Source organism: Microcaecilia unicolor, chromosome 2, assembly GCF_901765095.1.
Source record: "Microcaecilia unicolor chromosome 2, aMicUni1.1, whole genome shotgun sequence".
In the NCBI taxonomy this organism is placed as follows: Eukaryota; Metazoa; Chordata; class Amphibia; order Gymnophiona; family Siphonopidae; genus Microcaecilia; species Microcaecilia unicolor.
Window position 1 is genome coordinate 2,046,205 of NC_044032.1, and position 26,028 is coordinate 2,072,232.

General features: G+C 45.4%; 1 protein-coding gene across 1 annotated transcript in view; it reads right to left on the minus strand.

Annotated features, from left to right (window-relative positions):
* The window catches only part of LOC115461765 (scavenger receptor cysteine-rich type 1 protein M130-like), a 114,596-nt gene extending 89,014 nt beyond the window's left edge, over positions 1 to 25,582 (minus strand). The window contains exons 1-4 of the mRNA XM_030191810.1: positions 25,476 to 25,582; positions 18,382 to 18,708; positions 9,909 to 10,217; positions 1,812 to 2,132 (exon numbers count right to left, since the gene is read on the minus strand). Of these exons, the coding sequence (XP_030047670.1) occupies positions 1,812 to 2,132; positions 9,909 to 10,217; positions 18,382 to 18,708; positions 25,476 to 25,545 (1,027 nt within the window). The 5' untranslated portion in view covers positions 25,546 to 25,582. The remainder of the gene's footprint in view (positions 1 to 1,811; positions 2,133 to 9,908; positions 10,218 to 18,381; positions 18,709 to 25,475) is intronic.
* Between the last annotated feature and the right edge of the window lie 446 nt (positions 25,583 to 26,028).

The window sequence follows — 26,028 nt, forward strand, 5'->3', positions numbered from 1 at the left end:
AAATGACCATTTTTCTCAATGGAGGAGGGTGAAAGTTGAGTGCCGCAGGGATTTGTACTGGGACCGGTGCTGGAAAATGGAATGAAGAGCGAGGTGATTAAATTTGCAGATGACACAAAACTATTTAAAGTTGTCGAAACACATGCAGATTGCGAAAAATTGCAAGAAGACCTTAGGAAACTGGAAGACTGGGCATCCAAATGGCAGCTGAAATTTAATTTGGATAAATGCAAAGTGATGCACATTGGGAAGAATAATCTGAATCATACTTACCTGATGTTGGGGTCAACCTTAGGAGTCAGCACTCAAGAAAAAGATCTAGGTGTCATTGAGGGGCATAATCGAACGTCGCCAGCGAAATAGTTCGTCAGCGATCTATTTTGGCAGCGGCACAACAGCTACCCAGAACCGTATTATCGAAAAAGATGGCCGGCCATCTTTTTTTTCGATAATACGATTTAGCCCGGCCCAATGCCTTGGATTTTGCCAGGTTTGAGATTGCCAGTTTTGTTTTTCAGCAATAATGGAAAAAAATGCCGACCATCTCAAACCCGGCGAAATCAAAGGCATTTGGTCATGGGAGGAGCCAGCATTTGTAATGCACTGGTCCCCCTGACATGCCAGGACATCAACCGGGCACCCTAGGGGGCACTTCTAACAATTAAAAAAAAATATACAAATACCTCCCAGGTGTATAGCTCCCTTACCTTGGGTGCCGAGCCCCCCCAAATCCCCCCCAAACCCACTCCCCACAACTCTACACCATTACCATTGCCCTTATGGGTGAAGGGGGGGCACCTACGTGTGGGTACAGTGGGTTTGGGGGGGGGGGGTTGGAGGGCTTAACATTTACCACCACAAGTGTAACAGGTGGGGGGGGGGGGGGGGGGGATGGACATGGATCTGCCTGCCTGAAGTGCACTGTACCCATTAAAGACTGCTCCAGGGACTTGCATAATGCTGTCAGGGAGCTGGGTATGACATTTGAGGCTGGCAAAAAAGGTTTTTATTTTTATTTTTTTAGTGTGGTCGTGAAAATAAAACGACCAAGCAAACCCGGCGAAATACTGATGAACGCCGCTTTTTGTTTTCCATTATCCGTGAAAGCCGGTCATCTGGTAGCCACGCCCATGCCCGCCTTCGCTACCCCACCGACACGCCCCCTTGAACTTTCGCCGGCGCGGCGATGCTGTCAAAAATGCCACTTTCGATCATACCGATTTCGCTGCTTTTCAGAGATCGCCGGCCATCTCCCGATTTATGTCGGGAAATGGACGGCGATCACTTTCGAAAATAAGCCTGATAGAGCCTACAAATAAGTGGGGAAATGTGGGATACAAATGTAACAAATAAATAAATAAATAATTGCATTGACAATAGCTTGAATACATCCTTGTTATTGGCAATGCAGTTATCGTATGGCAGCTGAAAGGCAGATGTTGGCAACACCCCTAGCAGTTACCACACAGGGTTTGCAGTTATTATGCATTCATTTTGGCAACTAATGTACTGTGACTGCAAAGCATACTTTAGTAAACAGACCCCTAAAGACTCTACCGTGATATAGTTAAGGGATGGGAAAGGGGATGGGATCTGATATACTGCCTTTCTGCGATTACAATTAAAGCAGTTTACATATTATAAATAGGAACTTATTTTGTATCTGTGGCAAAGGAAGGTTAAGTGACTTGCCTAGAGTCACAAGGAGCTGCAGTGGGAATTGAACCCGGTCCCCAATGAAGCTGGGTAAAGAGACAGAAATAACACAAGATCTGCTTCTCCTTGGACTAGATAAAAATTTAAAAACCCACCTGAACACGTGACTCCAAAGAAGTGCTCTGGATCTTCACAGTGATCGCTTAGCCTCCGTGTTCGTCTGCACTGGGATAGCCGATGCTCGTAACCTCTGCAGGTGACAGTCTTGTGCCACAATGGTCTTGAGGTGTTCCAGAGATGGGATCTTCTTAGAACATCAACAGCAGATCCACATCCCAGCTCCCTACACACTACCACAGCAGTCTGGATGTCCCGACCTTCAAAACAATTTGCTTTCCAGGAATTTTCTATAAAAACTTCCACCTGCCCAACACACGGACTCTCACTGCCCACAAGTCTGGTAGTAAAAGGGAGACCTGAAAGACACCAAACCAGCAGACAACTTTTGTAATCTGTCCTTTGAACCAAGAGTTTTCAGCTCATTCCATGAGGACCGAATAGGCTCAGCTAGTCCTGGATTTGCTCCATTACATGAAGGGAGTTGCAGCCACATTTCAGTGTGGCCAATTACACCAAGGAAAACTACTACTACTATTTAGCATTTCTATAGCACTACAAAGCGTACGCAGCGCTGTACAAACATAGAAGAAAGACAGTCCCTGCTCAAATAATAAAGCAAACAAATCAATTAATGTGTAGAGGAAAGAGGAGAGGAGGGTAGGTAGAAGCGAGAGGTACAAGTGGTTACAAGTCAAAAGCAATGTTGAAGAGGTGGGCTTTCAATCTAGATTTAAAGATGGTCAAGGATGGGGCCAGACGTAGGGGCTCAGGAAGTTTATTCCAGGTAAATAATAAAAATAAAATAAAAAAACCTGGTGTAAATACCTATGTATACATTAGGCACTGTTCCCCCTAATTCTATACAAAGGCGCATACATTTTTGGAATGCCCCAGACACACACATACTGCTCCCATGGCTACACCCCCTTTCAGGGTACGCGCGCTAGATTTTATACAGGCCTCTTTATAGAATATGCTTGAAAAGATGCACACGTAAATTCTACTTTTTGCCGATTACTGCTTATTGCCCAATTATCAGCACTGATTGACTCGTTATTCAATTAAGTTGTGTGCATAACTTGGGAGCACACCTGAATTTATGTGCGTAACTCAGCACGCCATATATAGATCGGGTGAGTGCAAATTCTATAAGCACAATTGTGCATGCAATTGCCCTTATCAAAAAACTAGCCTAAGTGTGCATTAGCACATCTAACTGTAGGTAACGCCCACTTACACCTAACTGATGCCAGAATTCTATAAAGTCCTACTGCTAACCCCAGGCACAGCCACGGCCAGCCCATTCCCCTCCCACCTTGCCATTGCATACGCTGGAATTAACGCATGGATTTTACAGAATAACGACTAAGGGCATTCACGCACAAATACCAACTGGTGAAAGTTTATGACAATTAACAGCAATAATTGGCAAGTATTGCACATTAAAGCTAATTAAATAATTTCTACATGTAAATCCCTTTATTCTGTAACATGTATGCACAAAGTTCCTTAGAATCTGGGGTTAAATTATAACTATAACATATACGTTAGGGTACAAGTCTCTACTGCAAGGATAACTTCTTAGTATAAGCCAAAGAGACAAGACTTGTAAGCCTACTACATAAAAATTGATTTATTTTCAGAGGAAAAAGCCTCAAGAAGCACCTTTTTCGCTATGTAGGCAGAAAAAAAGGGCTAGGACTGCTTCATCACTGGCATAAAACCTCCTGGTATCAAAAACGATTGTCTTTTAGTAGTAATAATGATGAACAACAGAATCGGGAACTTAAACCTCAAACCCAGTGCTAAATCGTTCAGTACATTTTCACAGAAGTACTTATCGTAAGTCTGGGGCCTTTTGATGTTCATCTAAGTCAGACCGTGGTTAACGGTGGCCTCCGTTTACGCCACTGCTGCATCAGAACCACTGGTCGATTGTTAGTCCGTTCAGTGCGTCTTGCGTGATCCGTCGACGCACTGAACGGACTAACAATTGACCAGTGATTCTAATGCAGCAGTGGCGTAAACGGAGGCCACCGTTAACCACGGTCTGACTTAGATGAACATCAAAAGACTCCAGACTTAAGATAAGCACTTCCGTGAAAATGTACTGAACGATTTAGAACGGGGTTTGAGGTTTAAGTTCCCGATTCCGTTAAATTATAGCTGGCAGTATTGAATATGTCTGTGATATACTGTCCGCTGGTACCTATATGTATATGGGGCAATTCTATAAACCAGCCATTTACATTAATATATGTGTTAGGTGTGTAACTTTCAGTCATCTATCTAAGCGCTAGTCAGTAAATACCCATTTAACTTGCATAGCAGGTATTTACAAGGGGACACACCCAGGTGTGATACAGGCATGTCTCCCACTTACACAGGTCGCATACAAAATACTGTACGTTACACACATCCCTGCTGTATTTAGGTGGTTGCACTTACACTTGCTCTATGGCAGTCACCTATGTATTGGCTATACTGATACCGGGTTACTCTTATTCTGTAACAGAACCTTCTCGCTTAGGTTCCTACCATGCGAACTCAGAGCACCTAAATAAAGACACTCAGTTGTAAAATTACCCATCTGACACCCCCCCAAGGACCCCTCCCTCCATCAGAGCCTTTTACAAGTAGGAGCAATCCCCATTTCTAAATATGGCCCTAGTAGTAGTAGCAGCATGAGACCACTGCTAGAGGTGCCATTTTGGAAGTGAATGGGGATTGCTCCTGTCTTCACCCCTTGGCTGTTAGTACCCGGACCACAGATTATGGTCTGTACGATGGCCAAGATAGTGTGTATGCTGATACTCCTTACCCTGTCATGACTGTGCTACGACATGAAGTTCCCAAAGAGACAATTACCTTGCAACAGGGGCGTAGCCAGACACCCAATTTTGGGTGGGCCTGGGCCCAAGATGGTGGGCAGAACCCCACCCCATCCCATAGGTGATTTGGTCTCTCCTCTCGCCTGCATGCCATATGGTCTCTCAAATATCCCTCCTCTCCTGCACACCTTTTAAAATTTCAGATTTTCAGTAAGGAGCAACTAACACACACTACTCATGTAGGCCCCACATCCTTCCCACTGATGCAGCTTCCTGTTTCCGCATAGGCGGGAATACGTCAGAGGGAAGTCTGTGGGGCCGGTGTAAGTAGTATGTATCAGTCGCTGCTTCCTGCAGGCGAAGATCTGCTATTTATAAGGTATGGAGGAGGGACAGTTGTTGGGAGTTTTCAGCTTGGGAATCTCTGCTGGCCACAACATAGGTGTGCTGCTTCTGGTGGGCCTGAGCTCAAAGTGGGTAGGCCTGGGCCCACGCAAGCCCACCCTTGGCTATGCCACTGCCTTGCAAGCATTGCCAACTGTGGGAGCTTGGGATGGCAATGCCATTACTCCAAGTTTCCAGTTTATCTGTGTACCTACTCTGAACGAATGTATCTCAATTGGTTCAACAAACCTTGTTACGATTGGGACATTGGTTTGTGGTGGTACACTGGCTCCAGTAATTGGCCTGATGCATCCCCATATGAAAACAAATTTCTATAATGGGCATTAGTATACACAACTTTCCAGATGTTGTCTTTTTTCCCCGTTTGTTTAGAGGTATTTAATGTTTCACTTACCCAAGGGTTTATACTTACTTGGGGCTTTGATCACCCAGCCACAGGAATTCTAGTTTAAAGCCCTCTACAGTAGGTTAGTCAGTCTGCTGTTGAAGACACTTCTTCCCTTCTTTGATAGATTTGACACCACCTCTGTTTAGCTGCCCTTAAAACATCATTCCATGTTCCAGGAAACCAAAATGCTCTCAATGACACCATCCATGCATTCATATCCAGAATGCATGCGTCTCTGCCTTGGCCTTTACCTTCGACAGGGAGGTTCAAGGAGAACACTACCTGTGCACTTATCTGCTTCATTTTCTTTACCAGAGCCAAGTATTCACTTTTGATACATTTGGAGGGGGACCTAACAGTATCATTTGGGCCAAAATGGATGAGCAGCATCTGACAATAGTCATTAGGATTGATGAGTCTCAGCAAACTCTCCATAACATCTTGAATCTTGGGACCTTGCAGACAGCACACATCTTAGAACATTGTGTATGGTCGGAAGATGGATGCTCCTTTACTCCTCGGAATGGGAATCACTGACCACGTCAACCTTTTGCTTCCTAGTGGTCACCGATCCAGCACCTTTTTAGATTTTGAGCTTCAGTTCCTCCTGTCCTTGAGATGCTCTCACCCCTTCTACTTCCAGACCTGCATATCGATTCTTCAGTTTAAGGGCAGATGGAGTCATGGTATTAATCCTGCAGGGTCTCATGATCTGTGTCAAACTGTACTCTTTTAGCACACCTTCTTTTTCCCCACTGTAGGAGATCTTTGATGCTTCAGCAAACATTACATTGGTGTGTTTCTCATTCTCACGGATGCTTCTCAATATTACCACCTCCTGTCTTCTTCCACTTATGAGAGATTCAAACCATAGACATTTGATACATGGAACCGGCTACTCTCCTTGGATCATGCTTTCAGTCCGCACAGAGGCAGAAGCTGTAACTGGGGCAACAACTTCAGTGACACAATCTGGGGCATTTTCGAAAGAGAAGGATGCCCATCGTTCGACACAAATCGGGAGATGGGCGTCCTTCTTGCAAGGTCGTCCAAATCGGCATAATCGAAAGCTGATTTCTGGGCACCCTTAACTGCTTTCCGTTGCGGGGACGACCAAAGTTCATGGGGGCGTGTTGGCAGGATAGCGAAGGCGGGACTGGGACGTGATTAGGAGATGGCCGTCCTCGGCCGATAATGAAAAAAACAAGGGAGTCCCTGACGAGCACATGGTCTACTTGGTCCATTTTTTTTTACAACCAAGCCTCAAAAAGGTGCCCGAACTGACAAGATCACCACCAGAGGGAATCGAGGATCACCTCCCCTTACTCCCCCAGTGGTCACTAACCCCCTCCCACCATAAAAAAAGTTAAAAATACTTTTTTGCCAACCTCAAATGCCATACTCAGGTCCATCACAGCAGTATACAGGTCCCAGGAGCAGTTGTAGTGGGTGCAGTGTACTTCAGACAGGCGGACCCAGGCCCTTCCCCCCCTACCTGTTACATTTTTGATGGTAAATGAGAGCCCTCCAAAACCCACCAGAAACCCACTGTACCCACGTGTAGGTGCCCCCCCTTCATTCCTAAGGGCTATGGTAGTGGTGTACCATTGTGGGGAGTGGGTTTTGGGGGGGTTGGGGGGCTCAGCACCCAAGGTAAGGGAGCTATGCACCTGGGAGCAATTTGTGAAGTCCACTGCAGTGCCCCCTAGTGTGGCCGGTTGGTGTCCTGGCATGTGAGGGGGACCATTGCAGTACAAATGCTGGCTCCTCCCACGACCAAATGGCTTGGTGATGGACGTCTTTGGTTTCCATTATCGCCGAAAACCGAGGACGACCATCTGAAAAATGACCTAAGGATGACCATCTCTAAGGTCGACCTAAATTTCATGATTTGGGCGTCCCTGACCGTATTATCGAAATGAAAGATGGACGTCCATCTTGTTTCGATAATACGCGTTGCCCCGCCCCTTTACGGGGCCGTCCTGCGAGGTGATATGATACAGACGTTCAAATATTTGAAAAGTATTAATCCGCAAACGAATCTTTTCCGGAGATGGGAAGGCGGTAGAACGAGAGGACATGAAATGAGATTGAAGGGGGGCAGACTCAGGAAAGATGTCAGGAAGTATTTTTTCACGGAGAGGGTGGTGGACGCTTGGAATGCCCTCCCGCGGGAGGTGGTGGAGATGAAAACGGTAACGGAGTTCAAACATGCGTGGGATATGCATAGAGGAATCCTGTGCAGAAGGAATGGATCCTCAGGAGCTTAGCTGAAATTGGGTGGCGGAGCAGTTGGGGGGAAGAGGGGGTGGTGGTTGGGAGGCGAGGATAGGGGAGGGCAGACTTATACGGTCTGTACCAGAGCCGGTGATGGGAGGCGGGACTGGTGGTTGGGAGGCGGGAAATACTGCTGGGCAGACTTATATGGTCTGTGCCCTGAAAAGGACAGGTACAAATTCAAGGTAAGGTATACACATATGAGTTTGTCTTGGGCAGACTGGATGGACTATGCAGGTCTTTTTCTGCTGTCATCTACTATGTTACTATGACACCCTCATGAAAACTTGGGCGCCCCATTCAATTATGCCCCTCAATATTTCCCAGCCATACTTCATTTGCATACGTTTTTGCACCTGTTGTTGGAAAAGAGAAAACAGAAGAAGTCCTAACAAAGGCCCTACTTTTTCCTCAACTGTTCTTTGGGTTAAAGGCAGCAGCTATCCTCTTTGGTGAGAGATCTACCCCTCAAAAGTGCAGGTACTTCAAAGGAGTTTAATTGGGACGGGTCACCTCTCCTTTTTAAATGGAGATTTTTTTAAAAAAATCCTAGAGTAAGCAAGCAAAGTTGCTCCTTAATTTCAGCTCCTTTTGCACAATCCTGTCTCCCTTCTGTTTCCAGAGTTCCTTTCTCCTTACTTACGAGTTTTTCCTCCTGTCTCTCTCCATCTGGGTTTTCCCCCTGTCTCTCTCATTCTGTGCTCGCTTCGTGGCCCAGGTGGTAATTTCATTTTTTACGTGCGTGGTTCTAACTGGGCAGTAATCAGCATTGTACGTGCGTAGACGATTATCGCCTGGTTAACGCTTGAGACCTACATTAGCGCAGGCCATTTTTTTGGTGAACCTTAGTAAAAGGGCCCCTGAGGCTTTTTCTTACTTGTGATAACTTTAGATTATCTCTAAGGGGCCATTTTACTAAGCCGTGGTAAAAAGTGGCCGGCGGCAGTGGAAGCACGTCTTTTGTGCGTGCACCCGGCCAGTTTATGCTGCATCCTGGAAAAAGGCCTTTTATGAAGGGGCCCCAAAATGGACATGCACCAAAATAAAAACTAGCGTGTGTCCATTTTCAGCCTGGCTTAGCGGTAAGGTCTCACGTGCTACACAGGCGGTACACATACAGCGAGTGCACACTGCCATTTACTGCCGGTAAGTGCCACGCGGTAGAAAATATAAAATATCTAAAAATATTTTCTACCGCATGTTTTCAGTGTGCGCCACATTCAGAATTACTGCTCCGGGCCTGGGCCGCTGAGTGACTGAGCCGGGCCCTGGGCAAGGTCGCCCCCGGGGCCCCCACCACCCCCCCCCCATCGCTACCACTGTCATCTCCCTCTCCTGCTCTCAGGCCGCCGGCGCTGCAGTCCCCAGTCTCCACCCGCCCACCCCCAGCCCCGTCGACAGCCCCCCTCCGTCCGCCACCGGGCCCCCTGCATTCAAATCAGCAGCGCCTCACCTCCGTGTGAAAGCGGCAGATCGCCTTCCTTCGGGCCCCTTCCCTCACTGTGCCCCGCCCTCGTGGAAACAGGAAGTTACATCAGGCAAGGGCGGCACACAGTGAGGGAAGGCCCGAGACAATCCGCCGCTCTCAAACACGCGAGGCGCTGCACTGCTAACTATAGACTCTCCCTTTTTCAAATGCAGGGGACCCGGTGGCAGACAGAAGGGTGTCGCTGATGGAGCTGAGGGCAGGCAGGTGAGACCGGGGAGCAGGAGAAGGAGAGAGACCCTGGTGCCGGGCCCCCTTAGAGGCCCGGGCCCGGAGAAGTTTGTCCTCCCTGCCCCCACCCCCTCTCAGCAGCCCTGCCCAGGGCACACAGCAACCGAGCGGTAATGCTGATTTGGTGTACGCTGGACGTACGTAGGCTCTTCAAATGCTTTTGTAAATGGGCCACATAGTGATTTTCTTAGAGTGTGGTGTGTTTACGTTTTTGTATATGCTGAATGGTTAATATATACCAAAGGGTTTGTTATGTCTTGACAGATAACATCAGGCTAATGTGGTCATTGTTTTTTTATCTATATTATTTTTTTCACAATTTTAAGTTGTTTGCTGCATTTTTTGTTGTGAAATATATTACTAGGAGCAGACTACAGAAATATTCTTACTATAGATAGAGGAGCATTTGGGGGAGATGCTACTCAACATATTAAAACAAACCAGTAAAATAAAGACACACTATGATATGTGTGTCCTTTCCATTTCAGTAATTTGTTGGAATGCATCACATTACCTGGTATTCCGCAAAGCACTCCAAGAGGATGAGAAGTGTAATTGAAAGGACTTTCAGTGTAGGTGAGGCATTTGGACAAATGATTCTCCTCACCGGTGCATTCAACAAGTAGAGAATGATGGATGTCTGAAGGTAAGTTTGGTGTATGTCGGAAATCACCACATCCAAGTTGTTTGCATGCCACTTTACCCACTCTGAAATCCGTAGATGGTTCTTTTGAAGGCACTCGATACCACATCTGGTTGAGATAGATCTCCAAGCTTCCATCGCAGGGGCTGTTTCTATTTACAAGTCTCACATCAGAGATATCTAAGCAGAAAATGAGATAAATGAGATAAGTTGGTTATTCATTGACAAGGACCTTCACTCTACAAGACCCATTTTAGAGAAAGCAGAGATCAGAATTGAGACATCTATAAATCTTCCCTTGGTACCCTGATTTCATCCCATGACTTCCAGTACCATCTTTACGCTGATGACTCTCAGATCTACATCTCCACCCCTGAAATCTCAACCTCGATCCAGGACAAAATCTCAGCCTGCTTGTCTGACATTGCTGCTTGCATGTCTCAACGCCATCTAAAGCTCAACATGACCAAAACGGAATTTCTCATTTTCCCCCTAAACCCACCTCCCCTCTTCCCCCTTTCTCTATATCTGTTAATGGCTCTCACGTCCTCCCTGTCTCCTCGGCTCGTAACCTTGGAGTCATCTTTGATTCCTCTCTCTCCTTCTCTGCCCATATTCAACAAATCGGCAAAACCTGTCGCTTCTTTATCTGCAATATTAGCAAAATTTGCCCCTTCCTTTCTGAATACGCTGCCAGAACCCTTATCCACACCCTTGTTGCCTCTCGCTTGGACTATTGCAATTTACTTCTCACTGGTCTTCCGCTCAGCCATCTCTCTCCTCTCCAATCTGTCCAAAATTCTGCGGCACAACTTGTTTTCCGCCAGAATCGTTATACCCACACTAGCCCGCCCCTCAAGTCACTTCACTGGCTCCCTGTCCGCTTCCGCATTGCTTAAACTTCTCATACTGACCTTTAAATGCATCCAATCTGCAGCCCTCCATTACCTCTCTGCTCTAATCTCTCCCTACATTCCTCCCCGTGAACTCCGCTCACTGGACAAGTCTCTCTTGTCGTCCTCCTTCTCCTCCACTGCTAACTCCAGGCTTCGTTCTTTTTCTCTTGCGGCACCTTATGCCTGGAATAGACTTCCTGGACCTATACGTCTAACTCCATCTCTACCTGTTTTCAAATCTATGCTGAAAACCCACCTTTTGACTGCTGCTTTTAGCTCCTAGCCACTACTCAGTTGCCCTCCCCTTGTCCCTTCCTCCCTTCTCACCCATTACTTCCCTCACCCGTAACTGTCTTGTCTGTCTGTATTATTTAGATTGTAAGCTCTTTTGAGCAGGGACTGTATCTTTGTATCAGGTGTTCAGCGCTGCGTGCATCTGGTAGCGCTATACAAATGCTAATAATGAGACAGGTCAGTTGCAACGTTTTTTTTTTTTAGAAAAGGATCTGCCAACTTACAACATCTTCTTACCTGCAGAAATGCATGTGGAAATACCAGCTAAATGCAGCGAGAGTATTCATTTTACAAGTATAAATACTACTACTTATCATTTCTATATTGCTACTAGACATACGCAGTGCTGTACACTTGAACATGAAGAGACAGTCCCTGCTCGACAGAGCTTACAATCTAATTAGGACAGACAAACAGGACAAATAAGGGATAAGGACAAAGAGTAGCAAGATTCCGGAATCCCAAAGAGTAGCAACATTCCGGAATCCCAAAGACTACTACTACTACTTATCATTTCTATAGCGCTACTAGAAGTACCCAATGCTGTACACTTGAACATGAAGAGACAGTCCCTGCTCGACAGAATTTACAATCTAATTAGGACAGACAAACAGGACAAATAAGGGATAAAGACAAAGAGTAGCAACATTCTGTGTGGAATCCCAAAGAGTAGCAAGATTCAGGAATCCCAAAGACGACTACTACTTATTTCTATAGCGCTACTAGACGTACCCAATGCTGTACACTTGAACATGAAGAGACAGTCCCTGCTCAACAGAATTTACAATCTAATTAGGACAGACAAAAATAACAAACAAGAGATAAGGTAATATTAAAGTGAGGATGATGAAATAAGGGTTCTGAACAAGTGAATAAGGGTTAGGAGTTAAAAGCAGCATCAAAAAGATGGTCTTTTAGCTTAGATTTGAAGACGGCCAGAGATGGAGCTTGACATACCGGCTCAGGAAGTCTATTCCAGGCATATGGTGCGGCAAGATAAAAGGAACAGAATCTGGAGTTAGCAGTGGAGGAGAAGGGTGCAGATAAGAGAGATTTACCCAGTGAACGGAGTTCCCGGGGAGGAATGTAGGGAAAGATGAGAGTGGAGAGGTACTGAGGAGCTGCAGAGTACTACAGGAGCTGCATAATACAGAAAACATCAATGGCTGTAACCTGGCAATTTACATATGTAAACTGTGACCTCCTCCCCCCCCCCCCCCCCCCCCAAACTTCATGTGTATGCCAGCCATTTTGCAAACCTACAAATACAACAGAAAGGCTGCAATCATCTTTTTTTTATTTGGAGAGGGAAATGGGGATTAAGGAGGATGATCTCCCCTAATCCCTCTTGTAAAGGGCTGGACAGCTTAAGCACTTTTGAAAAACTTCTACATGTGAAGGAGGAGGTGCAAATCCTGCAGTTTGAATTTTTCCACATACAATGTGAAATATCACACGTGTAAATTTTAGTTCCAGCCGTGCATACCCCCTTGAACTTTGGCCATCCTTGCAACGGACTGCAGTTGAAGACGTCCTAAATCAAGCTTCGATTATACCGATTTGGATGTCCCTCGGAGAAGGACGTCCATCTTCCGATTTATGTCGAAAGATGGACGCCCTTCTCTTTTGAAAATGAGCCCCAGTGTGTGCAGCAAGCCAGTCCAGGTGAGGAGTGGGTGTATAGTCAGTCACTACATGTATTAAAGGCTTGGGAGAAGAGCCAGGCTTTCACCTGCTTCCTGAAGTAAAGGTAGATTCAAGTTAGACGTAGCCCCTTTGGGAGTAAATTCCAGAGCATGGGGGCTACTCCTGAGAAGGCTCACTGATGGATATCACATCGTTCAATTTCCTTTGAGAGGACAGTGTCAGACTTGTGAGTTCTTGTAGCAAGTAGAGCACTGCTGAGCCCGGTACTCGGACCAGGTTCTGCTTGGCGGCCGGACAACCCCAGGTTTCACCTGTGCTGACCTCGGTTCCCTAGAGGTTGAGCCCCTAGGTGCAGGCGGCCTGCAGGACTTACGAGACGGGGCTGGAAGCGGGGTGGTGAACCAGTGGCGTAGCCAAGGGTGGGCTTGGGTGGGCCCAGGCCCACCCACTTTGAGCTCAGGCCCACCAGTAGCAGCACACCTATGATGTGGCCAGCAGAGATTCCCAAGCTGAAAACTCACAACAACTGTCCCTCCTGCATACCTTATAAATAGCAGATCTTCACCTGCAGGAAGCAGCGTCTGATACATACTGCTTACACCGGCCCCACAGCCTTCCCTCTGATGTATTCCCGCCTATGCGGAAACAGGAAGCTGTATCAGTGGGAAGGATGTGGGGCCTAAATGAGTAGTGTGTATTAGTTGCTCCTCACTGAAAATCTGAAATTTAAAAGGTGTGCAGGGGAGGAGGGATATTTGAGAAACCATATGGCATACAGGCGAGAGGAGAGACCAAATCACCTATGAGATGGGGTGGGGTTCTTTTGCCCACCCATCTTCCGCCCAGGCCCACCCAAAATTGGGTGTCTGGCTACGCCTCTGTGGTGAACGGATCAGTCAGGCAGGCAGCAGACAAGAGAGTGATCCAGGTACAGGCAAAGTCAATAGGCAGGCAACAGGCAAGGGGAGTAATCCAGGAACAGGCAATGTCAACAGGCAAGCAGGCAGGGGAGAGATCCAGGTACAGGCAATGTCAGTAGGCAGGCAGTAGACAAGAGAGTAATCCAGGTACAGGCAAAGTCAGCAACGAGGAACAAAGTAGAGAAGACGCAAACAACAGAGCAAGTAAACACCTACCAAAGTAGAAGCCGAAGAATTGAGGCAGGGAAGGGTTCCAGAGAAATAGTGCTGGCATCAGGCATTCACTGGAAACAGCTGAGAAGGAGAGTAAGGGAAACCTTCGGCACCTAACCACCATACCTCTATTCAGGAAATCTAGACTGCCCCCACTTGACACTTGACATTTCGCCCATTAGATTGTAAGCTCTTTTGAGCAGGGACTGTACAGCGCTGCGTAACCCTAGTAGTGCTCTAGAAATGTTAAGTAGTAGTAGTAGTAGTCAGTACATAAGTGCATAACAGTGGCGTAGCCAGACCTAACATTTTGGGTGGGCCCAGAGCTAATATGGGTGGGCACTATGTATATGGGTGTGAGTAGTGTTTCTTGGGACACTAATGCCTTAGAGTGCACTTGATGACAGATTTTTAATAAACAGTCTGCCCAGCAGTTGTCCTGCATCAACATAAACCACATACATACTTGGAACCTATGTTGCAAACCTTAATACCACCAGTTCTGAACACACGAATACCAATAACAGCACCTTTAAAAAGGCAGCAGTGAATATACACAACAGCAATGTGTTCCATTGGAACAAAACAGACAAGTCAGACTGATACAGATCCCATACAAACCATATGCAAGCAGAATCTCTCACCTGGGTCACATGCAGAACACAGATTAACCCTCATCAATTGAGAATAGAGGACCAAAATTTTGAAATTGGCCTGTAGCTCAGAATCAGCCTTGCCCTTCCCTACCCCCATCCCTCTCTGTAGCCCAGCATCAGCCCTACCCTCCCCCCCCCAATCATCCCTGTAGCCATATCCCCTCCCCCAACCCTGATGCACACCAGCATTAAATATAAAACCCACCAACATTTATATTTAATGTTGGTGGGTTTCTCGGTAGGGGGTGGTCTCTGCAGTGCCCAAGTTTAAAAAAAAAAAAAGTTTTATATATGAACACTTTTTTAACGTCCTTGGCACTACAGAGCCCACCCCCACCCAGAAACCCACCAACATTAAATACACAACATTTTTGTTTAAACCTGGTATTACACAAATTAAAACATTTTTGTTACCTGGTCTTGATAGAGATCTATTGCCCCCCCCCCCCCCCCCCCGATGAGTGTGCACCTGGGATTCCAGGTTCTAGGAGTTCACTGCTCAGTCACTGTCTGCCTGGTAGCCAGGGGGTGGGGAAACCCGAGCCCTGGACAATCAGTGTGCATGGGCCTCAGGGGAGACATCCGGTGAGTGCATGGGCCGCAGGGGGGCAGTCTCCCTCCTTCTCCAGCCTCCTCGTTCCTCCATGTGCCTTCATTCTCCCTCTCACCCTCATATTCCTCACAATAGTTACTCCGCTAGTAGTGCACAAGCCCTTACCACTAAATCAATGGGTGACATTAAAGGCTTAGCCCATAAGTAGGCTAGTTTTAATTTCAGCGAATGCCCATTTCCCTTTTTCCCAGCCACCGTAAATAAAGGCCCAGCCCACACCCAAAATATGCGCCAGCACTAACGCAGGTCACGTTTTACAGCAGCTTACTAAAAGGACCCCTCAAGTAGCAATTTTCAAAAGTTGATGTTTGCAGGTATAATACCCCCTCTTCCACCCCTGGGTAAGACATATAAAGAGGGTACGGCTGCAGATTGACAAGGGTCTCATTGGGAATGCCTAAAATTAGATACGTCCTTCTAGTTTTACAGTGAGAGACACATCTATGTTGAAAAATACCCCATTGGCTTTTTCACCCGCTAAGGCACAAGCTTCCTAGTTCTCAACTGGAGATCACTTAAATCTGATGGCACTCTTTCAACAGCAGCCATACCCTCTCCTAGCATAACCCAACCCCGTGGATGCTCTCTGGCTTTACCGAGGCTGTCCCTGAGGTTTAGTGGAGGGCAGGAGTAACCTTTCCACCCTGTCGGATGCCCAGTTCAAAATGACACCTCTGATTCCCTAACAGAATTCTTGCAGTACTACCACTAGGGGTCAGGCTTCCTAATAAGAGGGTGCAGCAGAAGGGTGAAATACTGAGGAAGTACAGTGAGGGAACCAAAAATCCCACGAGAATACTACTACTACTACTATTTAGCATTTCTATAGCGCTACAAGGCATACGCAGCGCTGCACAAACATAGAAGAAAAACAGTCCCTGCTCAAAGAGCTATGTAATAAAAGTGAGCCAAGTATAGGACAATCAAGCCATTGTGACATCACTGATGAGGTTGGCTCTTATTGGTGGCCTGAGGCATTATGACATCACAATATCACCTCTGATTACAAGAGACTACTACTACTACTATTTAGCATTTCTATAGCGCTACAAGGCGTACGCAGCGCTGCACAAACATAGAAGAAAGACAGTCCCTGCTCAAAGAGCTATGTAATAAAAGTGAGCCAAGTATAGGACAATCAAGCCATTGTGACATCACTGATGAGGTTGGCTCTTATTGGTGGCCTGAGGCATTATGACATCACAATATCACCTCTGATTACAAGATACTACTACTATTTAGCATTTCTATAGCGCTACAAGGCGTACGCAGTGCTGCAGAAACATAGAAGAAAGACAGTCCCTGCTCAAAGAGCTATGTAATAAAAGTGAGCCAAGTATAGGACAATCAAGCCATTGTGACATCACTGATGAGGTTGGCTCTTATTGGTGGCCTGAGGCATTATGACATCACAATATCACCTCTGATTACGAGACTACTACTACTACTATTTAGCATTTCTATAGCGCTACAAGGCGTACGCAGCGCTGCACAAACATAGAAGAAAGACAGTCCCTGCTCAAAGAGCTATGTAATAAAAGTGAGCCAAGTATAGGACAATCAAGCCATTGTGACATCACTGATGAGGTTGGCTCTTATTGGTGGACTGAGGCATTATGACATCACAATATTAGCTCTGGTTACAAGAGACTACTACTACTACTACTATTTAGCATTTCTATAGCGCTACAAGGCGTACGCAGCGCTGCACAAACATAGAAGAAACACATCAAAATGTGGGGAATGAAGGAAGGCTGGACAAACCACAGGATCAACAATTAAAATGTATTACTGCAATGCAGATATAACAGTGCACAATACCAGAAAATCAATACTCACGACTCAACACAGGACCGTGTTTCGTGCCTGCCTCAGGAGTCTGATAGCATGGGGGTAATTATAAGATTGTACAACCGAGGAGATAAAATGGTCTTTAAAAAGACCGTGTGTGTATGACCTGATGCACTATACGAAACACATAAGTCAATGCAGAGCCAAAGAACTCCAAAGGGTCCAAAAATCTGGTGAAGCTTGAGTTCAAATCTCCCTTGCACATGGCATTGTGCATTCCTCTCTATATATCGAAGTAATACATTTTATCTGTTGATCCTGCGATTGTCCAGCCAGGGGCGTGTTCAGTTCGGAACTTAGGCATTTCTAAGACGTTTTTCAGCCATAATGGAACAAAACAAAACCATCCAGGACTAAAACTTAGATGTTTTGAGCTAGACCTGTTTTTATTACGAATAAGGCACAAAAAGGTTCCCTAAATAACCAGATGACCACTGGAGGGAATCAGGAATGACCTCCCCTTATTACCCCAGTGGTCACTTACCACCTCCCACCCCCCCCCCCCCCCAAAATGTGACGAAAAATATTACTTGCCAGCCTCAGATGTTATACTCAGGTCCCTGGAGTAGTCTAGTGGTGGGTGCAGTGCACTGCGGACAGGTGGACCCAGGCTCCTTCCTCCCCCTACCTGTTATACTTGTGGAGGAAACTGTGAGCCCTACAAAACTCACCAGAAACCCACTGTACTCACATATATGTGCCCCCTTCCCCCATATGGGCTATGTTAGTGGTGTACATTTGGGGGTAGTGGGTTTTGGAGGGCTCCGCACACAAGGTAAGGGAGCAATGGTCAGAAGTGTATCTGGGAGCAGTTTATGAAGTCCACTGCAATGCCCCCTAGGGTGCCCTTTTGCTGTCCTGGGATGTCAGGGGGAACAGTCTGCTAAAAATGCTGGCTCCTCCTACATCCCAATTGCTTGAATTTGTGCGTTTTGCACTTGGATGGGTTTTTTATTTCTTCCGAAAATGGACCAAAAAAAAGTCCAAATTGCAAAATGTCCAAAAGACAAAACGTCCATAGTATTTTCGGGGGGGGGGGGGGAAAAAGATTTTCTTTTTCGAAAATGACCTTCTTTCCTGTTCAGAATTTGGACGTGTTGTGTAAAATGTCCAAATTCACATTTATAGCACAAATAGAGAGGGTAATACAGCATACACAGAAAGTATACAGATAACAAAAGCAACACATCATATCGAAAATGCCCCTCGATGTTTAGTAATGTGAGTGCTAAGAAAATTATGCATACACAGTACCTAAATGCAAACTGTTGATTTCAATATATTTTTTTGAATTACAGAGCTGTGTCTGTCTTATTATGGGTTCACATCTTGTACTCCCTGGAACTACCATGCACATAATAGTATTGTACTCAACGAGAGGTATTGAACTTGGTATGGCGTGAAATTGTGTGAATACTTGTAAGACAGTTCCACAGCCCATCTCTTCGACTTCTTGTCCAGTGATCGGCAGCTCCTGAGATGAAGTTTCATAACAGACAGCCGCCCAAGAATTATTGTGATTAATCTCCAGTCTTCCGGAGCAGGAACTGTTTCCATCCATCAGTCTTATCTGAGACACACCTGGAAAAAGAGTCATCAAGAGTCATTTGTAGAGGCAACTACACTCCCCCCATTACGTCCCAGAGAGGAGCTTGGATCTGAAGGGGAATCACAGGTCAAGTAATAAGGTCAAGCAATAGATAACATGGCTATTTTCACACCCACCTAATATTTACATATTACCTTATATGTCTGAAAAACTCAAGTTGGATAGTAATAATCATACGAATATTTTTGAGAGATATAAACTGATTTTGCAAATATTTCTTTTCATCATGTACCACATTTTTTATTATCATTGGAAAAGGCAACACAACATGGAGGCAGAGGACTATTTCCTCTGTTTTCGTGTTTTATCTTTCCATCAACACCAGACTTTCTGTACTTAGCAAACACCCAAGAGGTTATTCAAAACCACACCAGAGGATAAGCACAAAAACGTAGCAGATCCAGAGTCCATGTTATGATGATAAAAGTAGTTTTTATCGAACAAAATACACCCAATGTGGTCTATGTTTTGCTCTCTTATATTTTATACCCCTGAAGCAGCCCATAAGCTAAAAACAATAATTAAACAATGTAATTTACATAAAAACACTGTCTCTTACTCAACACCCTCACTTATCACTCCTACCACTGCAATTTCCCCACCCCTAGCTGTCTATTCGTCTGTCCAATTTAGATTGTAAGCTCTGTCGAGCAGGGACTGTCTTTTCATGTTGCGTAAGTCTAGTAGCACTATAGAAATGTTTAATAGTAGTAGTAGTAGTAGTAAATGTATAATACATTGTTTTATTATTGTTTTTAGTTTTATACCTCTGAAGCAGCTCATAAGAGGGCGAAACATGGATCCCATCAGGTATTTTTGTTCAATAAAAAGTACTTTTTTCATCATAACTTGGACATCTGTTCTGTTTTTGTGTTTTGTATAACTTAGTCCACATCCGTTGTGAAATTGAACCAAACACACTTTACTTTAACTCCAGCTGATGAAGCAGATGAAATAACAATGGCCAACTTACTTACATCATTCTGTCTTTCTTCTCTCCAGCATTTTAATACATTAGTTCCAGTCAACCCTTGACAGTATGATTGGCATCTTATAACAAACACTCCCCTCTGCACAAAACCAGATGATAAAATTCCATTATCAGTATCTTGAGGGAATAGATACAACAGGCTTGTTGAAATCTTCCCGCAGTCAGGCTTTAAGGCTCTGCAGCCTCTACACAATCAGATTTTGGAGTGTATCCAGCCTAGATGGTTATAAGGCTCAATCTGCTTCTTGCTGGCCTCCCACTTAGTCACCTCTCCCCTCTCCAGTCGGTTCAAAACTCTGCTGCCCGTCTCATCTTCCGCCAGGGTCGCTTTACTCATACTACCCCTCTCCTCAAGACCCTTCACTGGCTCCCTATCCGTTTTCGCATCCTGTTCAAACTTCTTCTACTAACCTATAAATGTATTCACTCTGCTGCTCCCCAGTATCTCTCCACACTCGTCCATCCCTACACCCCTTCCCGTGCACTCCGCTCCATGGATAAATCCTTCTTATCTGTTCCCTTCTCCACTACTGACAACTCCAGACTTCGCGCCTTCTGTCTCGCTGCACCCTACGCCTGGAATAAACTTCCTAAGCCCCTACGTCTTGCCCCATCCTTGGCCACCTTTAAATCTAGACTGAAAGCCCACTTCTTTAACATTGCTGTTGACTCGTAACCACTTGTAATCACTTGCCTCCACCTACCCTCCTCTGTTCCTTCCCGTTCACATTAATTGATTTGATTTGCTTACTTTATTTATTTTTTGTCTATTAGATTATAAGCTCTTTGAGCAGGGACTGTCTTTCTTCTATGTTTGTGCAGCGCTGCGTATGCCTTGTAGCGCTATAGAAATGCTAAATAGTAGTAGTAGTAGTAGTAGATGGTTATAAGGCACCAGGATGTCTCAGCAAGCGCAAAAAAAAATATTAATAATAAAATCATTCCCTCTCTGCTTTCTTAGGGGTGAGAAGGTTCCCCGTTCCTCCTCACAAAACAAGCAATCAGCTACCAGCTTTGATACTTGTACCTAGATCCATAGCTGCCGAGGGGGGGGGGGCAGGGGGGACAAAATTCCCGGGCCCAGGCCTCCGGGGGGGGCTCGGCGCCACAGTCCCACCTACCCTCTGTCATCGACCGTCTGACACCGGACTGGGCCCCCTGCATTGAAATCACCTCCCTTTTGGGCTTCCTTCCCTCCTTGTTTCCTGCCCTCGCGGAAGTTACGTCAGACGAGGGCTGGACACAGGGAGGGAAGTAGGGCCGAAGGTAGGCGATCTGCTGCCTGCAGCGCTTTCACATGGAGGTGGGAGGCACTGTGATTTCAAAGCAGGGGGCCCCGCCCAGTAGTGGTGGACGGAGGGGGGGGCGGGTGGAGGGGTAGCGGCGGCGGCAGCGACCTCGGGGGAGTGGAGGGAGGAGCAGCAGTGGCGGTGACCTTGGGGGGGGGGGGGCTGGAGGGAGGAGTGGCAGTGGCGACCTTGGGGAGGCGGTGGGGGCGGGGCCCCAGGCCTGGCCCAGTCTCTCGGCGACCCTGCCTAGATCTCTTTGTGAACCCTGGCCAGTTTATGACAAGTGCCTTAGCTTCTAACTGTTGACGTATTATGTCATGTTTGATTTATTCTTATTGTACTAAAAGGGCTCCTAAGTCTTATATTCCGCAACATCCTCTACAGTTCCATGTGGATCACAAAACCAAAACAAAACCAGCAGGTATAACTGGGAATATATATCAATCAAGATAACGTACTGAACTTTAAATTAGCCCACAGTTTTCTTAAACAATACACCTTTAAGATGCTTACGGAACAATAATTAGTTAAAGAATGAACAGCTGGAGGATGAGAACTCCCTAATGGAGCAGCCTGATAAGGAAGCGAAGCTGAAAGCTGTCTAGAATTCTTGACCAACTTGGTTGATGGAAACAATAACAAGACTTGCCCTTTCAATAACTGCCTACCTAATAAAGGGAAAAAGCCTACCAGATAAGAAGGGACATTCCCCTGCAAAGACCAAAAGACAATTTAGAACATAAGAACATAAGAGTAGCCATACTGGATCAGACCAAGGGTCCATCTAGCCCAGTATCCTGTTTTCCAAACAGTGGCCAATGTAACACCGATTTTAACCAGCTTTGTTAATATTTGGAGATATCTGGTTAAGTTTAAACCGGCCTTCCAGGTATTTACGTGGCCCAATGTAGTCACGTACAGAGCCAGCTATACGCTGAATATTTGGGGATAGCTGGCTATATTGCACGATAAAGCTGGTTATTTCCTAGCCGCTAACCGGTTACGCAAGACTAAGCTGCTCCATCTTCTAGAATCTCAATTCTGGATTTGGCCTCCATCAAATGAGTTCCATATGTCGAGGACTGTTCCAGAGTTTAAAAAGGGACAGGGAAATGGGACTTGATATACCGCCTTTCTGAGGTTTTTGCAACTATATTCAAAGCGGTTTACATATATTCAGGTACTTATTTTTTATTGTACCAGGGGCGATGGAGAATTAAGTGACATATGTGCAGGACGTCAGACTCACAGAAACAGAAGCCTGCACGGCTGCATTGCTGATCTGCAAGGGCAGGCTTCTACATGGAATGTTGCTAGTGGAATAGCAACATTAACATTCCATCTAGAATCTCCAATAAGGAAAAGGAAATGGGACTTGACATACAGCCAGTGGTGTGCTAGAGCAGGCTCTCACAGGCTCTCGAGAGCCGTTTGTTAAGTTTTTAAGAATTTTGGGAGCTGGTTCTCCATGGCTACTTTAACAAATGGATCCCAAAATGTGGGCTTGGGCCCCTCCTGAATTCTCTTTTACTTTGCTGGCGAGAGAGAGCCCCCTGTTAACAATTTACCAGCACACCCCTGTAGCCTTTCTGAGGTTTTTGCAACTACATTCAAAGCGGTTTACATATATTCAGGTACTTATTTTGTACCAGGGACAATGGAGGGTTAAGTGACTTGCCCAGAATCACAAGGAGCTGCAGTGGGAATCGAACTCAGTTCAGGGATAAGCATGTGGGATCGCTTAGGAACAGGAAGAATTAGGGGTTACAGAGGATGGGCAGACTGGATGGGTCATATGGTCTTTATCTGCCGTCATGTTTCTATGTTTCTATTCCACCAATGCCTAAGAGCCAACCTCATCAGTGATGTCACAATGGCTCAATTGTCCTATTCTTGGCTTACTTTCCCCCCTTAGTGTGTTTCAGTCTCTGGTAACCAGAGCTGATATTGTGATGTCATAATGCCTCATTCCACCAATGCCCGAGCCAACCTCATCAGTGATGTCACAATGGCTCAATTGTCCTATTCTTGGCTTACTTTCCCCCCCTTAGTGTGTTTCAGTCTCTGGTAACCAGAGCTGATATTGTGATGTCATAATGCCTCATTCCACCAATGCCTAAGAGCCAACCTCATCAGTGATGTCACAATGGCTCAATTGTCCTATTCTTGGCTTACTTTCCCCCCTTAGTGTGTTTCAGTCTCTGGTAACCAGAGCTGATATTGTGATGTCATAATGCCTCATTCCACCAATGCCCAAGAGCCAACCTCATCAGTGATGTCACAATGGCTCAGTTGTCCTATTCTTGGCTTACTTTCCCCCCTTAGTGTGTTTCAGTCTCTGGTAACCAGAGCTGATATTGTGATGTCATAATGCCTCATTCCACCAATGCCCAAGAGCCAACCTCATCAGTGATGTCACAATGGCTCAATTGTCCTATTCTTGGCTTACTTTCCCCCCCTTAGTGTGTTTCAGTCTCTGGTAACCAGAGCTGATATTGTGATGTCATAATGCCTCATTCCACCAATGCCTAAGAGCCAACCTCATCAGTGATGTCACAATGGCTATTCCACTAGCAACATTCCATGTAGAAGGCTGCACAGGCTTCTGTTTCTGTGAGTCTGACGTCCTGCACGTACGTGCAGGACGTCAGACTCACAGAAGCAGAAGCCTGCGCAGCCACATTGGTCATCTGCAAGGGCTGACTTCAAATAGTAGCAACAGTGGAGGAGTGGCCTAGGAGTGGTTAGGGTGGTGGACTTTGGTCCTGGGGAACTGAGGAACTGAGTTTGATTCCCACTTCAGGCACAGGCAGCTCCTTGTGACTCTGGGCAAGTCACTTAACCCTCCATTGCCCCATGTAAGCCGCATTGAGCCTGCCATGAGTGGGAAAGCACAGGGTACAAGTGTAACAAAAATAAAAATTACTGCATGGCCCGGGAGGTAATTTCATTTTTTATGTGCATCCACTACATGTGCCTGAAAATAATTTTTATTTTCCGTTGCGTGGCGCTAACCGAGCGGTAAAAGGCATTGTACGCGCATAGACTATTACCGCATGGTTAACGCGTGAGACCTTACTGCTAAGTCAATGGGTGGTGGTAAGGTCTCAGATGCAAAATGAATGCATGCCAATTTTCAATTTGCCGCACGTTAATTTTCGGTCAAAATTTTAAAAAGGCATTTTTTACAGGTGCACTGAAAAATGGATCTGTGCGCATCTAGAACACGCGCTTACACTAGCACAGGCCACTTTTCAGCCCACCTTAGTAAAAGGACCCCTAAAAATGTATGTGTGTAAATGTTAATTAATGACAATTATTGATCATTAGCACTCAATTATCAGTGCTAATTGGCTGGTTATTCAATTAAATTGAACTTGCACCCAGTTTTTAGCAGTTAGTGTATCTAGTTTTAAAAAAGGTTCGGACATGTTCCCAGAGGAAAAGTCCATAGTCTGTTAATGAGATGGTCATGGGGGAAGCCACTTCTTGCCCTGGGATTGGTAGCATGGAATGTTGCTTCTATTTGTGATTCCAGAATCTTGTTACTCTTTGGAATTCTGGAATGTTGCTACTATTTGGGAATCTGCCAGGTACTTGTTACCTGGCTTGGCCACTGCTGGAAGCAGGATACTGGGCTAGATGGACCATTAGTTTGACCCAGTATGGGTATTCTTATGTTCTTAATTTGCATGTATAATTTTAAGCACCATTTATATAATTTGGGGGTACTTTCTCTGTCCCTAGAGCGCTCACAATATGGGTTTTTTCTTTTGGCACCTGGGTCAATGGAGGGTTACATGATTTGCCTAGGGTCAGAAGGAGTTGTAGTGGGAATTGAACCTACAAAACTATCCATAATGCTAATTTTTCTTACCAAAGTACCAAACTCTGAAACTAATTACCAAAGTATATCAGACACTCAGTTGATTTTATGTGGTTTAGAAGTTTACTTAAAGCTCACGTCTTCAAATCTGTGTTCAGCTAATATGAAAATAATTTTTAATAGTTGTATTCTTGTATTAATATTAATTGTCTTGTAATGCTTCTTCTTAATTTGTTATGTAACCGCATTGAACCTGAGCTTCGTTGGGAAAATGCAGGGTAGAAATGTCATAATAAATAAATAAACCCAGTTCCCCAGGATCTCAGCCCACTGCATTATTAAGCTACTCCTCCACTCCACTCCTAAATAACTCACGGACAACAATTCCAGTGCATCAAACTTCACATAGATCAGCTGACAGTAATAGATTCTTAAACAGAGAAATCGGGCAGACTGGACCCAAAGGTTCTTATCTGCCAACTTCTAATATCTTACTCTGTATCTTTTGTCTCAACAAGTTTATAAATTGTGACCCATTGTTCTACTGCATAAAGTTAGAAGACACTGAAGATACTCAGAAAATGTAACAAAAACGTTAGATTTACAGAAGTGGAAAATGAACCGATCACATACCTTTGTTGGAACTTCCCAGTACATGGAGACTAAGGAAAATCAATGTCAGGAGAAGTGAGATGTTCCTCATTTTCGTGTGAACTGAAATCACTTCTTTTCAACTGCTAGTCTTGACATTAGAGAGCTAAACAGAGCAAAAGCTCACAAAATATATGGGGAATCTATTTCAGGAAATAAGATAAGTAGGGCAAAAGCTCACAAGATATGTGGTATCTTTCACATACAGAGAAGGAAGGGCATGCAATAAACACGCTGGCTTGTCTTCTGACGAAAGCATTATTTTTTGTACATATATTTATCGCTGGTTATATCTTCTGAAGATTAATTCTTCTTGACGTCTATCACATCCCCTTGTGCTATGGTTTGAGAAATGTATCTTCAATTCCAGTGACCTTCTTTTAAATTTCACCCACTATGCTGACATGTTGAAATAGTGCTTTTCTTCTAGAAAGAAAGGTGCCAGGACTCACATGCAAGGTTGTCCCTGGGGGAGGGGAGAGGGGGAGGGAAATTGGAGTAAGCATCCAGGGCCTCATGCTCTAGAGGCCCCATT